Source organism: Pempheris klunzingeri, chromosome 1, assembly GCF_042242105.1.
Source record: "Pempheris klunzingeri isolate RE-2024b chromosome 1, fPemKlu1.hap1, whole genome shotgun sequence".
Lineage (NCBI taxonomy): Eukaryota > Metazoa > Chordata > Actinopteri > Acropomatiformes > Pempheridae > Pempheris > Pempheris klunzingeri.
The window spans coordinates 4,720,413-4,737,036 of NC_092012.1; the positions used below are offsets into that span (position 1 = coordinate 4,720,413).

The window sequence follows — 16,624 nt, forward strand, 5'->3', positions numbered from 1 at the left end:
AAAGTCTTCAAAAGCTGCTCATTTTTGTTGGTCATCACTTTTTCAAAAGGGATCATTTTGGATTACGATTACGGATTACGATTAGATTTCGGATTATGTGGGAATGGATGTTGGAAGATAACTCTGGCTGCTTTACACTCATCTTTTTTCCATTATCTACCAAACTGACCCTGAGGAAAACCAGGATTACTCATTTGCCACATTAATTCCTTACAGTTTCCTTACTGAGTCTGGAAGTAAATTTACTTTGCAGCAGTTTGTCTGTCGGAATTTTTTTTTTTTTTTACTCAGTATTAACTCTCATATTCCATGTTTCCAGGGACAGTCGTCACCGATCAACAGGCCTGATCAGCATGCACTGATTTGGTGATTTGCAACTCAAAAGACGTCCAGTTGTCCAGATCTGTCCAAGTCTGTCACATGCTGTTTAACTACTGTTTCAATAGCATGTATGTAGCTCTATTTCTACATGTACTCAGGACCTGACTATGCTACATATCTAACCAACTTTTACATTTCAACCAAACTTAGCCCAATTTTACATCTAATTGTAACTGCAAGTGATCAAATCAGTGCTTACTGGGAAGTGTGTAAATGCTTTATGCTTTAAACTGGAGGTAACACAGAATGTGTAGTATGAGACAAGTTTAGAGAGAAACTGGTGAGCCCAGTGAAACACACTGAGGCTAAAATAAACCAATCAATAGATAACAAGACACAAGCGTTAGCTAAGGAGGCACAGTCACGTATCAATGGCACAAAGGAGCACAAGCAATTTAACAATACTTTAAGTCCACTGGAGTGAAAAATTATTTTTGTGCATGAAAACTTGCATGCACACCAGTAGTCTTTCCTTAATGATATTAAGATGTTTGAACAGTGTATAGTATTCCCATTTCACAGTTCAGAGTACTGCTAAAGGACATTTCTGCCTTGTAAATGCACATCAACATATTTTGCATCATAAACACAGCAAATAAAATTTGCTTCACAACTCCAATTTCCATTTTTTTTTAAAGTTGTTTGTTGAACTCATGTCAGGCTGCTTCAAGTGGTGCCAGCGGCCATTAAAATTCCACCTGATGGCTGGTGTTGGTTTAGGATTTTGGGTTAGAAGAAGGATTTTGAGGTTATGGTTAAGATGACACATGTTGTGGTGAGTCAGAGGTAGGGGTTAGGCACTGGACATAGTCTGGGAAGTTTTCCACGAGCATAATAATAGAAATGTGTGTTCATGTGGCCAGAGGACATGAGTGTGTGTGTGTTAGAGCACGTGTTGAAACATGAGAGCCACTCAGCTGCCCCTTGTCTGGAGGATTCGACCTTTCCTCCTCTTCCTCTGTCCTCCAGCTGCTCTCTGCTGTCAGGTGGAACCAGAGGGGCTGGCCTTAATTATGGTGAAGAGGTTGACTGCGACACTGACGCAGGACGTGGCAGTGGCGTCTCTAGGCCGGGGCCAGCAGGGCACGCCTCGCTCCCTGTTGCTGCATCCTGAGACAATGAGAGCTATTGCAGACCATCTGCTGCCGCTGCCCTCCCAACTGTCCCGGGCACGGGGACAAATACCTCTGTGTGTGTGTGTGTGTGTGTGTGAAAGCTGACTCTTCTCAGCCTTCTCCTCAGCCACTTCACTGTCACTTTGCTGTTTCTCCCGCTGGGCGCCATGCTGACACATCTACCTTTCAGGAAAATGGGGCACAGCAGCAGCGGGGCATGTGAAAACATTTACAAACTCAATTAAAAATGTAGGAGTCTGAGAAAAAATCCTGAGAAAAAGCAAAAGACCCTGAAGTCTCAATTAATAAAATGCAGTTGAAGTTTTACTCAAAACCAAAACTTGTTGATCTGAATTAAGTGGCCAGTGCAGGGGATAATATCTTTTCTCACATAAGTATGCAAAACTATATCTTAGAATTAAAAAAGTGATGTTACATGAAATTGATTAGTAACTTAAAATGTTTCAGCTTTTCATGACCTAATTTTATGTTGACATTATTTATTCATGACATGATTGTTCTATTTGATCCATCAGTAATTCAATATGATTCCATTTCTTACTGCAAATAATAGATAATAAAACAAAACTTTCTGCCCACAACTTGATTGGACTGGTTTAATTTTTATGCTCCCAAAGAAGGAGTGAAAGTGTGAAAGTAGAAGATTCAGAAAACTTAACAGGGTTCTGTTTTTCCCATTTCTCACATTTATTGTCTTTGCTGTTGTCTCACAGATGTGAACTGAAAACTGTCATACTATCAAAGAACAGTAATGATGTGTGTTGAAGTGTCCAAACAACAATACGGACAGAAAGCAGGCAGTACCTTGTAGATTGACTGAAGTATCATTTCAAAGAAACACCATGAAGCTTAAACCTTTTTTGTTTTTTTGGGGTTTTTTTTTGCAGGCAGCCCAACAAGCTATAAACACAGCGACGACATTTTATGCAGCAACGTCAGGATTCGGTCTTTTATAGTTTGGTCTCCACCAGCTCTTGAGGAAAATATCTGACTCTTTAGCAGATAAATCTGTGATTTGATCCATTGTTAAGATAAAAAATCAAATGTTGATGAGAGCAGCTTTAAGTCTGTAACTTAATTTCATTTAACTTTAACTTCATTTTCCATAATCTGCATCATGTCTGGCACATACCGTCTCCCCCCTTCTTCTCTAGTGTCTTTGCTCAGGATGGCACTTTGCTAAGTTTCTGGACTAAACCTTTAAAGTCTCTCTAAACCACAGAGTCACTTTTATTTGTATTGAAGCTTCACTTTCACATTATCATATAACAACTGACGATGTATAGAAAGACAGATTTTAGTTTTACATGAGTGAAATTCATTGATTTTTATTAACACTTAAATCAGACCGCTTTATCTCAAATGGATGCATCCGATGTTTTTCACATCAGCGACAAAATGGCAGAAATGTTCATCTCTATCGGCACAGCACATCCACATCACAACATTTCAGTTTTACTTACTCGTAGGATCCCAAACTATTCTAAAAAAAAAAAGTTGGGTTCTTCCTTTTCTTCTCGCTCGTACCGCCCACATATTCATATATTCTTTATTCACAAACTAAATCATGAATAATTTCAACTTATCTCATAACTAATATCTTTAACACCCACCACCACTTCCAAATTATTACTGAACTCAAAACTAAAAATAATATCAAAAATAAAACCTAATTTGACATCCAAATTTATGCATGCACTCACAAACACAGGCTTTTAGTCAGCATTCACTCCAGGTAGCAGCTGGCTCCATATGGGAATAAAAGTGAAGATAATGAAGTGCTCCCACACTGTGCTGTCATTATATTCCAATGTCAGTACTCCTGTCAAATCATTACTGTCTGACATTGATGAAGTTGATGAGAAAAAAAAAATCACATAGCACTTCTCACCAACAAGGGCAATGTTGTTTTTCCTCTCATAGACTCCTCATCTGTCCTCATCTCTCAGATTCTCAGTGTCTTTCAGGTACTACCCATGTTTCTGCACATTTTTTCATCTCAGTTTTTGTTCTTTCTCTCTGTTTCTATCTGTATTTCCACTGTTTCCCTCTTGTATTTCCTCTATCTCTGTTTCTGTTCAGATGTTTCAGTCTGCTTCTTTTTGTCTTCTCTATGTCATTTTCCACGTTGTGCAGTGAGCCAGAAAGATGAAAGATGTTCATTTACCGTAGTAACCACAAACTGTCAAAACTGTCAGGATAATAACAGCTCCACCCCTCCCCACCTAGCTTTCCATTGCTTTCTTTTTTTCCCTATCAACTACAAGGTAAAAGGTGACTGATGGGTTGTCAATTAGGTCATGCCAGTCATTAGCCCGAGGCAACATCGTTACCTAGCAACTGCTCACTAATGGTTGAATCTGGCTTATAATCTGAAACAAGTTCTTATTTGGACTTGCATAATGTTATGTAGATGACCTTCCTGACAAATTTCATTGTGTGTATAGTGTGTGTGTGTGTGTGTGTGTGTGTGTGCGTGCATGGCTGCATGCCTGTGTGCCTTTGTGTGTGTGTGTGTGTGTGTGTGTGTGTGTGTGTGTGTGTGTGTGTGTGTGTGTGTAGTAACCTGACACAATGAGAGTGAAATTGAACCATCTGCTGCTGCTGCCCTACTCACTTTCCTGGGCACAGGGACGACCAAGGGTGCGTGTGTGCTTGTGGGACAGACACAGCTCATAGAATAGTAATGCATGTTGGCTATGCTTGGTGAATAAAACCAAACAGTAAATCAGGCTTTAACACAGGGTGACTGCTTGAAAAAGAAGAAAAAAACCCCAAAACAAACACACACCAGACTGGAGTCAACAGGTCAGAATGAGTTGTCTTTGTCTTCAATGAGGGTTTTTATGAAGTCTCTGTTATCTTTAAGAATTCATTCAGTTGGCTACATTTTGGAAACCAGTTGTTAACTTGCTTTTTGTCATTTTAAAGTCGCAACTCTTCTCAATTCTATATATATATATCCCCATATAACCACACTCAACCCATTTACACTTGGTTTGCACGTTCACATGGAAGAACCAATTAACTGACTGAGTGGAAGTGGATTTAGTGTGTCTACAGTGATGCTGACTTACTAACCGCATGCAATGCTGCATTTTTACCATCACAGAAAACAACCTGTACGACCTGAATTTAAGGTTTCTCTGTAATTAGAAAACAGAGCCTTCTCAGTGGACATGTTCACTTGCATGTTTACAGGGAACCATTTCAAAAAACATGCAGCGTGTAAACATCAAAATGAAAAAATTAGAGGATATTTATAAGAAAATTAAGAAAAAAACATAAAGTTTATTTGTCTCCATAGGTTTAGGCTGAGGCTGAGGCATAGGTAAAAGATGCTAATACAAAACCATGGTGATGGAAAGTTTACAAGCAGAGGACAGTTTGTGATGGAGTGGGAGTGTAAAGGGTCCGCACTGAATGTATTCATAAACTTCAACCAGTATTTCCTGTTAATACTAAGATCATAGCCAATGATGATATGACAGCTTGGGAATACGGTCACCCAAAGGCAATAATGAGAAAACACAGGGAATTCATACTGTGGGGGGAACAACCAAAGATCAGTACTGTTGTCCAGTGAAGCTATAGAGAATTGGGCACCATGTCAAAGAATTGAAATTGAAATTTTGACCACTCATTGATGCAGAGCTTTTTAACGTGGTGCCATTGGCTCCAGGGAACGCACAGTAAATAAGTGCACAATATTATTCAAGCTGAGGCCATTGCAGTGATGAGTGAGCCCATAATGGTTGTTGTGTTGGTGCCTGGATTAAATGTGTTTTTTGGTCAAGTGCATAACTTTGTGTCTTGTGTAAATAACTTAATATGTACCAGTCTGAGTAGGTAAAAGTGATGTGTGGGTATGTATGTAGCCTGGCTGCACGTATCTGAAGTGAAACAGTCAATCTTGTGTTTTTGCACCAATTGTTTACAAAAGCAAAAAAGAAAGTCTTATTACATCATCCTTACCAATGGTGAATGTTTGTTTCTGCCACAGTCTCTCCTCTCCAGCCACATTTTTACTTCCCCAAACATCATCATTGTTTACCTGCTGAATAGATGCCCTCTGGCTTTCCCTCCTTTCCCCACCACCCGACTGCCCTACCCATCTGCAGACATCCTCCCACATCTCTCATCTTCTCTTCAGTTGCCTCCGAGCAGTTCTGTCTAGATCGTAACCCTAGATTTGCAAAAGTCTTGGAAGATAGGGATAGGGTTTGATTTAGATCTGTATGTGGGTCCGATCTGTTAAACTGCATACACTTCCATAACAAGCAAGTCAGGAAACCCCCATGAATCATTTTTTGAACAGTCATTTTGGTCAGTTTAAGCAGTTTTATCACTTAGGTTGGTGTGTCTGTCAGTGTGTATAAGGAAGAGCACGTAAGAGATGTAAGAGACTTCATTAACCCCAACCCTCACCCTACCATGGCCCAGCCGTGGCCCGGTGGAATTTTAAAGGGTTAGGCTAATCAAACACTTTTTGATCTATTGGTCCACAAAGTTCAAATAGTATTTGTGTCCTGAAAACAAAAGGGGAAAAAAGAATTAAAAAGTACCCAGCTCAGCTCTACCACTGGCAGTTACTGTCACCATCTGTCAGCATCTGTGTTTACCTCTCAGCCTCTTACTCCATCTCCATACACAACAGCATCTGCACTGTTGCCTGATTATCAGCCTGTCACTGGTCATGTGTATGTCTGTATGCATGTAGGCATGTGTGTGATGGGGAGACCTCCATTCCAGACTCTGATTAGTTTGAATGTTTTTAAGAGCCTCCATGTACATGTGTTTGCTAACAAGCTCCACAAAAACTGCGCTCAGAGGCGCAAGTAGGGCTGCAACTAACAGTTAAATCAATATATTATATCCTGATGATTATTCAAGTATTTCCACTCTCATTGTTAACTAAAACATCCACCTCTGTGATGGTACTGACAGAGGTGATGTGCTTTCAGGGAAGAAATGGGAGGAATCAACAAACGTATGGATCAAATTTTAAATATATCAGCCAATCCCATCACCTTGCCAGAATGTGTTTGAATCCAAACTGGCACATTTGGTATTGAACACAAACAAGAAGATGTGGCGACCTGTTTATAGATCTCTTTTATCAAAGTCTACTTGCGCTTTATCATTCTCCGCACCAACTAAACTAACGTCTCAGATAAGTCACAATGTAGTTTTTGTCCAAAGTCTTGTTCTAATGAGACCCCTGGTGTGCAACACATCACAGACCACATAGTATACAGTGAACACTTTCACTATTACTGTGCATAAGCCAGCAATGTACCCAACAGCTAGAAAGGGCCAAGCTTCAGATAAAAGCAACAACTGCAAGAGGAAAACTTTGAGCTATATGTTGCTTTGTTACACTGACTGGATGAGAATTGATTGGTTGCTATACAGACTCACATAATATTTAATTGTATAACGTCACAGAGTGCTTCAGTGGATCGTGTCTTCTGTGATATGCATCTCTGAGCTTTCGGCGATGCAAATTCAGTTTGCTTTAAGGATTTTTACTTGCAACAATAAGACCTCAGCTGTGCAGTAATCCGTTAAACTGTGAGGAAAAGCGCACACTGCACCGCCTCCCTCTGCCTGATGTATGGATTTATTTCAGTTAGTGGACACCCAGGTGTAGTTTTCTAAGCTTTGCAGTAAATATTACCTGTGTGAACATCCAACACACACACACATATACACAGAGCACCTGTCATCTAGGTAAACTGCTCTGCTCCGTCAGACAGAAGGACTCTGTCACGGTTTCAGTCTTCAGTGTGTGTGCCTGAAAGTCTGTCAGTGTGCAGCTTAGTGAATGGCAGCTCCTTGTTGGAGCTGCAGAGTGGCAGGTAGATTAAACCACCTTGCTCGCACGCTTCTCCTTCCCCTGATAGAGAACCACACCATCATTCAGTTACCCTACCCACAAACTGTTCTCTGACAAACAATGCAAACAGCATGCTCATGAGTGGGCTCTAATCTCCTCGGCCAGAGCACTTCCTGTTCTGTATGGGTCTTCCAGAAGGCCAAGGATGGCGATAAGAGCTTCTGCTCTCTAAAGGCTCTCTAATTAAATGCATCAGTAGTTCTTTTTCTCCTCTGGCTCCAAGAGGGGACTCGCAGCATCAGAGAGAGGTGTATTCCTGCGCTGCATGTTGATTGTTGTTTTTGGTGTTTGATTTGTTTGCAGCATGGAAAGATAAGAGACTTTAGTCACTGAGCTCAGCCATCTGAAACCTCTGTGCACCCTTACTGTGGAGATGAAAACCCCTCCATGAAAATCATTTGGCCCTCTCTGTGGCTCAGTTCATATTTTAAGATAATACCACAGTTCTTTTCAACTTTGCGCCAGTAGGCCCAGTTCCCCGCTGACGCAGGAAGAATGGAGCATAGTGGGAGATATCAATGCTCACTTCCCTCCATCACAAGTTGCTGTTGTTGAAAGCAACAGTGTGTATAACTCTCTGTTATAATGGTATGTAATTGCAGGGTAAGATTAATTTCCTTCACCAGAGGAGGCCATTTTCTGCCTTTCATTCTTATACAGTATATAAAACATCATCCACACAGTTTGATGATGTCCTGATTCATTCTTTTCTCCTGATTTCATTTTGCTGAGTGAGAGTTTTCACATCAGAACTGCATTACACAATGCCTAGTGCCCGTCACCTGACACACACACACACACAGAAAGAAATAAGTGTCACACACACTTTCAAGTTCACTTTCCAAGAACCTGAATTTTTCAAATAAATATCTAAAGCAGACCAGTGAGGTAATCAGCTGAAATCATAAAATTGAGATTGGTGATCAAATGGAGTAAACGGACAAGCTGAGTTCTCACTAAACCAAAGAGGTGTTCATGCATTGTGGTAGCATCAAAATAAATGAGTTTAGGTTTTGTTGTATTTGTACCAGAGAGGGAGGATCCCTGCAGGCACAGTAATACTGGGATGGGATGAATGTTGGGCGGCTGTGGCTCAGAGCTCCATTAATTGGAAGATTGACCGTTCGATTCTCGGCTCATCTAAGTCAGCATGTCGAAGTGTTCTTGGGCAGGACACTGAACCCTAACTTGCTCCTGAAGCATGGCTTCAGTGTGTGAAGGATTTGTCTCCTCCAACTTAGACTCCTGTGTGAACGAGGATGTAATGTAGAAGTGGTTTGAGTAGTTGAAATGACTAGAAATGTTGACATCAGCTAACCACCCAAGTCAATGAAGCAAAGTGTGTTTGTGTGGATTTTTATGAAGATGGGAGCAGAGTCGGTCCCCTTGTGGCCTCGTCAACTCTCTTTCTTTAGTCACCGCACACACCACAAACTGCAGGAAGAGGCATTCAACCATCACTGAGCTCCATTTGAATTTTTTGTTTCAAGATTCAAATTTCAAGACAGCCGCAGGAGGAATGCACACTTAGGAGGGAAGTGTTTGTGGTAGTCTTTTCTTTTTAAATGGGAGTCAATGACAGTTGATGCTCTGATTTACAATCTGCAGTGTGCTTCGATGAACATGTGTGGGCATAAGGTCACGCCATTAACGTTGTACTGGCCTTCACAACGACAAAAAAGGAACCAGTGAAGTCTAATTACTGCAGTGTGCATTGCGGAATAATTGGGGATATTGTATGTGCTGACCTCAGTGTTTTTGCTTAAGGTCTTAGGAACAGTATCAGTAAACACTAACGTACCATTCACACAAGAGCAGAAGCAATCAGTTACATCACTTGTTACATTACAGCTCAGTCAAATGTCCTTCAAACAGATTCAAAGATTCTTCACAACATTGAAGCTTTTAACTGACCGTCCACAGCTAACTGTTCATGGCCACGCTCGGCACAAAGTCTCACTTTGAGCGAAACCCAAGTGATTCTTGGATGCGAGTGGACAAAACGTAATAAGGTACCTTTGACGCACATTAAATAGATGATGATCCTCCGATCCAGCTCATTTTGCTTCATGCTACTTGTTAGTGAAAGAAGTAATCACAATAGTGTATCCCAGCAACTGCCCAACATAGTAAGACAACACTGTTTCCAGTCAAATCTTCATCATTAAATTAACTTTCATTTCATACATTTCAGTTTCACTGCCGTGCAGTAATTGAGACTTGCTTATACAGTAGACAACCAATTTGTGTAAAAATGCCCATTATTGGAAAGTGCTTTTTTCCTCACTCACACTGTCTCGGGTGTTTATTGTGTTTCAGTGAAGTTCAAATGGAGTGAAAGCTGATTAGCTGTTTAAATTGCATTAGACAAAAATATCTCTCTTTCAGCACAGCCTGTATGCGTGTGCACGCGCCTGCATGCTGAAGCAATGCTCTGCGCAAGCCTCAATTATCACGGTGTGTAATTGCTGGGTGAGATTAATTTCTGTGTACATGGAAATGGAGATAGAGAGAACGGGAGAGGTCAGAGAAGAGGGGAATGCTGATTGCTGTGTGTACGTGTTCGTGTGACTGAAGGAGACATCTGCTGACACAGAGATTCGTATCAGGAGGGGTGATGGTGTTCAGATGGTTGCAGCTCTGGATGAATCCTTTTCAAAATACATAAATGCTTTAGCAGGAGTCACTGTTCTCTTAACTTGTGCGTTTGACTTAATGATCAGTGCTCTTAAATTAGTGTCAACTAATTGTGTAGTGGCTACTGTTAGTTTTGTTTTCTAAGCACTTTTGTTTTTATTGCATTCATATTGATAGCAACAATAATAATAATAATAAGCCAATAAACTGTGTCAGTAAATTATGCAGAAAAAACAATCTCATTTTAAATTCTTATTTAAATAGTAAGCTCATCATACTGATAATATAATATAATATAAAGGAAATACAGACGAAACAATACCTGTAGTGCAAATACTAACGAGTCTATGACAGAGCATACAATAATGTATGAGTTCAAATGAGAAATAAAATTCAGGACAATCAAAGAGCACAACTCTGGACACCTTGCACTAATTTTTGTACAGGTTTTGTACACACATCTTGATTAATATGTAACATAATATTAACTTTTGACATTTGGCTTAAGGACTTTCTGCACTAAAACTTCTTATTTTCACCTCAGTTAAGCAGTGATCTGTGTTTAATGATGAATAACTGAGATTTGAGTTAATGCCTAAAATCAAATAAATTGCTGCTTTGCCAAACACCATTAAATCTTTTAACCGTATTTCACAGAACTTTGTTTCAGCAGCAGCTTCATCCAATGGACTTCAAAGAGACAAAAAAATGAGCTGCTCAAAGAGACTGATCAGCTGCAGAGGCTGATGTCCTGGACCACATTTGCAGACACACACGCATAGAAACACTCAGAAACACACACACACACACAATCTGGGTTGATTAGAGTGAAGAAAATGAGTTTTACTCAGCTGGAGACAATATTGCTGCTGGACAGAAAGCTGATTCCATTAACTTTACTGTACAATAAGGCGTGATTCAGCTACTAGTGTGCACATTCACACATGCACTACCATGTACACACACACACACACACACACACACACACACAGACACACAGAGACACACAGAGACACAAATATTAACACACAAAAGCACACACACGAGAGTCTTCTCTCTTTCTGCCTCACAGCCTCCAAACACTCAACATCCACATACACAGTCCCCCTCTCTCTATCACCCAAACACACAAACACACACAGGGATGAGCTGATGCAAACATACATGTACACACACACACACACACACACACACACACACACACACACACACACACACACACACACACTATTATACATGCACATACACACAAAGAGTCCTATCCTGCCTTATTTTTAGCTGTTCCCCCTTCCCAGCCATGACCTACATCACAGCATGAATAAAGCAGCAGCGAGATGAAGAAAGTGAGCTCAGAGGGGGGAGGGAGGGAGGGGGGAGGAGGAGGTCTTGGGTGGAGGGAAGGAGGGAGAGACAGAGGGAGACACACCGGCAAATCCAGAAAAATGAATTCCCCTCTGTGTGAAATGACAGTTCCAGTTCTGTCAGCAGACCTCACCTGCTACAGCTCTCCCAGAGGAGGCTGCAGAGGGCGAACACACACTTGTACGGACAGACATTCAGACACACACACACACAGTTACAGACTCTGGGGATACAGGACATTGGAACCAGAAAGCCTCGTCACACGTTTGACTTGACAGTGGATGCGTTTCCCACTTTAAATGACAGCTGACAAAAGCAGCGAGCTCTCGACTTATTATCGTTGAGGCCGTGTGTCACAGGCCGGCCGTCATCAGGCTTGAACAACGCTTTGGCGCCTTTTGCCAATAAAGGGTAGTGCTTCAGGACAAGATGGAAATTGGATTCAGGTACTATTGTGTAGTCTCAAAGCACTCGAGTAAATTTAGTGTTTTTGATGTAGCAGATCAATGCTTTTTATGCTGAAGGCCGGCAAGGCTTTGTACGCCTGAATACATGATCCGTCTCTCTTTGATTGTGCAATATAACACTCCTACTGTACACTCTCCAAGGATGAAATTTACAGAGAAAAAAAAAACCTCTGGGTGTTGCATGTAAGTCAATTACATACTTCATACAAATTCATTCTGTTGTATGGTGGAAAGAGTGAGCAGAAAACCTCAAAGCTGGAATGTATTTATCCAAGGAGAGGATATGGAAATATACTCTCCTCACTCTCTCCTTCCCTTAAGTGTAGTGCACAGACTCCCTTAAGTGGCGGAAAGGCCTGTTAGCCTCAGGAAACTGGTTCTCCACATAAATACCATGTACTGTACACATACACGCACGCACAAATTCGGGCCCTTCTGCATAACACCTCCCTGGTGTGTTTCCGATCCCATTACGTCAGCCAGCTCTGCTAATGCCTCCTTTAGCTTTGTGTTTTAATGCTCATACAATGTCTTTCAAGCTACATTAGGAAGAGAGAGATTCTGTGTATGAAGAGAGGCTGCATTGTGTCATATCAGCTGAACATAATGGATGTCAGGAAAGATGCTCTTCTCCCTGCTGTCCTTTGTCCTATTCAGTTTATATGTCCTTATCGCATCAGCTTTCCCCTTTCCTTTTTCTCTCATCTACCCCATTCTCTCAAACATCTCTCATTTGTTTCATGCGAGTCCTTTTGTTTCCTCTCAATATCTGACCTCTCTTTTCTTATCTTCTCTCTTTTGTATCCCTTTTGTCCTCCTTTCCTGCTCTCTCTAGCCCGGCACTCGTTTCTATTGCTCTAGCTAAACAGCACACTGTAATTTATATCTTTTACTGGGGAAAAACCAAACTGTCCTTTTGAAAAAGTTGGCTTGTTTGTCTGTGTGATTGATGAGTGAAGGCAGTTGTTTTGGATGGCTAACACTCTAATTAATAACTGCGAGCAACAAGGTGACACAGAGAGATGCCACTTTTGTAATGAGATTAATGCAGCAGTGTTGACGCAGTTCAATAAGCTTCATCCACCTGGTTCAGCAGCTGCCCGAGGAACGTGTGTCCTGACTGCGTCTTTAGAGAACTGCCAGGGTGTTATCAACCCACTGTATCTGCTCTGTTTCTCCGCAGATATTGATGAGTGTGCAACCCAAATGCATTACTGCCAGTCCAACACGATGTGTGTCAACCTGCCCGGCAGCCATCGCTGTGACTGTCTGCCAGGCTTCATCAGAGTCGACGAATACTCCTGCACCGGTAGGTCTGCATGCGTGCAAGCACGTTACTGACTCAATTTTATCACATAATGGCGCACACAAGTTTCTTACACACACCCCACACATGTACACATAGGCAGATGCCAGTATAACTAAAAAGATCAGAAAACTGCTGGTTGATTTCTTTTCCTTTTTCACCCTTCCTACTTCCAACTTTTTAATTAACAGTGAAGTAAGGAAATGATATGTGGGTGGGAGTTGTTTGACATAGTAGACAATAATATTACACATTAGACTGTCTCCATAAATTGACCTAGAAAATATGAAAAAATGAGGAAAAACTATGTGAACACTGGATTTCTAATGCCCTACTTACTGCACCTCTGTGAAGTCTGTAATAAGACTACTCTTGTCTCCAAGAGGTCCATTGAATCCTGGATGACTACAAAGGTGTATTGGTGCTTCAACCATGATTTGGGCAATTCTTGAGTGCAGAAATGTGAACAGGGAAAAAAGTGAGCACATGCTGCGAGTGTGTGAGCTTATCTCTCCATTAAATATTTAAATCTGCTTCTGCTGAACTAAAAGAAGGAGGATCTCGTTAAGTTTGTGTGATGGTTCTGTAGCCTTGTGGCAAGTTTCTCTTGATCTGTAGGGAACATGTTTACAGGTGATCATACTATAGCATTTCCTTTTCATTCCCATGTTATTCTGCAAGCCATTTAGCCAAATTAGCTGAATGTTGAATCTCTTTTTGTCAGTTTTACCACTAAATGTCATTGGCTACCTCTTTTACAGAGTCAGTAAGTCCTAAATGTGTCCAAAAGTGGTGGTGTCAGTCAACTGCTGGTCTTTTATTATCTGAAGTTAAAGTGTGCAGATACATTCATGCAAACTGAATTGTAAATACAGCACCATTTTAACGGTTAAGAAAATCAGCAAGTGAAGAAGAACAAATGTTTGCAGCCATTCCATTTTTGAATGGCTACAGTGAATTAAAGTAAATCATACAGTCTGATTAAAAATATCCTGTTCTACCTCCCTGACCTTGTTACAGCTGAATGTCAGAGCAAAGTAAGGAAACAACATATTTACCTACTTTGAACAACACAGTGAAACTACTCGGTCCAAGTTTATATCTGTGGATCAAGCTATTTCTCAACATACAGAACCGTGACACCTGGCATAGCTTGTTTCCAATGTTTTTCCACTCAAGGGGTTTAGAGCAACATGTTTTCTCAACAGTGAATAGGACGTGCTTGGTTGCTGCTCAGTGTTTCTCCGGAGAAGTGTTCTTTAATTAGCTCGCAGTTGGCAGCCACGCAGGGACAGGGATCCATAGACAATCAATCTATTTTGCAGCTTGTAAACTGTCCTGGCTGCTGACTGGGAGCCCTAGGAGCACCCCCTACATCTGCTGGGAGAGATAAATCCTCTCTCTGTCTCCTTTCCCTCTTCCTGCTTCTCCTTCAGATTCTTGGTGAGGGTTTCAGACCTACTGCGTGAATGTAAAACAGAGCCAGTGTTCATGGTGCAGGGAGGCGACTGCTCATATTTCACAACACTAACACGATTGCACATTAGCTTTGTAATTGGTGCGTCGGGCTGAAATCTGTATTGTTTTTCTTCATTGTGTCTGCATCTGGAAAGGTTTTTGGTAATGATATTGTTTTCTCTGCGTTAAGCAGGACACACACAGACACAATGGAAACCAGCTTCTGCTTTCCATTATTTCATGAAGTCTAATAGCTGCTCTGATTGTGGCTGAAATCCCATTTGATGTGTGAGTTGTGGAGCTTATATCATTAATCACTGCGACCAGGTAGGAAAATTTTGAAAAAATAAAAGCCTTACTAATCACCAATCCACATGCTGTAGGTGTGAAGGGTAATAAACAGTACCCTAAACAGAGCCTGAAGGCATGCAGTATGCTGTGGTTGCCTGATCCAATTACAACCCTTTAACACCCACCTGCTTTTGTAGTTGGTTTGCCTAAATCAAAACATAATAATAATAATAATAATAATAATAATAATACACTTAATTTATAGAGTGCTCTTCGCAAAGACACTTTACATAAGACAGACATAATTGAAGATAAAGCAACCCACTAAAAGATATGACTCACAACATTCACCAAAGGCAAATTTAGATTAGTGATTTGAACATGGGTAGACTGGAACAGTCTCACGTGTGTTTGGGGAGAGAGCATCAGAGAGAGGGGGACAGTTATGGAAAAAAACTTGGTCCTGAGTGGTGGAAACAGGAGTTTGGCATCAGAGGAGGTTGCTGCATGGAATGCGGTGGTGGAGCAAATCAATGAAGTATGAGAGGTGTGGTTATGTAGGGCTTTATGGTAGTGGGAGTGGGTGAGCAGAGTTGTGGATGTACTGGAGTTTATTTAGGATATTGGATGATGTGCTGTTGCAGTAGTGAATTCTGGATGTAATGAACACATTGATCAAAGTTTCAGCTGCAGAGAAAGACAGAGATGGGAAGAGACTAACTATGTTTTTAGGTGTAAAAAGGCAGTTCTAGTGATTTGATCGATGTGGTGTTCAAAGGAGCGGTTGCTGTCCAATGGAGAGAGGGAGGAGGTATTAAAGTCGAGGCAGAAGTTGTGAGTGGTTTTGCTGAGGGATTTGGGACAGATGATGATAATGTCTGATTTTAGTTTGATGTCAGGGAGGCAGTCAGAGTGGAGAGTTGCAGTGGTGACGGATTTAGTGAGAGATGTAGAGCTTGACGTGATCAGTGTAGCAGTGGAAGTGGACACCATGTAGACAAATTATGTCACCAAGGGGGGGGCATGTAGACGAGGAACAGGAGAGGACAAAGCACCAAACCCTGAGGGACTCCAAAATGGATTGTTTTTCCTATATGGATTTGGAGATTTATAGTTTTGGACTGCCAGGCTGCTTTGAAGGCAGCAAGACACCATATTTTTAATGTTACAACTGTACAGTTTGCTCTGCATTGTAGTTGGGTTTAGATTATTTTTTTTCAAATTATTTTTAATACACAGTTGGATTACTTTTATGGCAGAACATTGTTTTTGAAAATCACCCTGTCCAATGAATATGGTACTACATGTTGATGTTCACGTAACTTTCCATTGTACAAGAAATCTATGAAGCAGTCTGCTCTACATGTTTAATTAATTCATTAATGTTAACATTATACCCTTTATTATGTGTTTCATTCAGAACATGGGGTGCTTGGTTAGCTGTGGTGGAGGAAGTATTTATATCCTTTACTTAAATAAAGTTAATGATACCACAATGTAAAAGCTATAAGTGTTCAAATGCTTACTTCATTAAAAAAAACAGCATTTTGTAGGAGGTGGAGACGGACACATTTACCCCATGTACAGAATATTGTACGTAATGCATAATTTAATACATTGATCAAATGTTTTACATATAAAATGGCAGAGAGTGAGCCTACAGTGAAATCTCGTATTTGTCCTCAGT

At 40.9% G+C, this 16,624-nt stretch overlaps 1 protein-coding gene across 1 annotated transcript in view; it reads left to right on the forward strand.

Annotated features, from left to right (window-relative positions):
• The window catches only part of LOC139201062 (protein kinase C-binding protein NELL1-like), a 216,079-nt gene that overhangs the window by 137,148 nt on the left and 62,307 nt on the right, over window positions 1-16,624 (forward strand). The window contains exon 13 of the mRNA XM_070830283.1: window positions 13,066-13,191. Within this exon, the coding sequence (XP_070686384.1) occupies window positions 13,066-13,191 (126 nt within the window). The remainder of the gene's footprint in view (window positions 1-13,065; window positions 13,192-16,624) is intronic.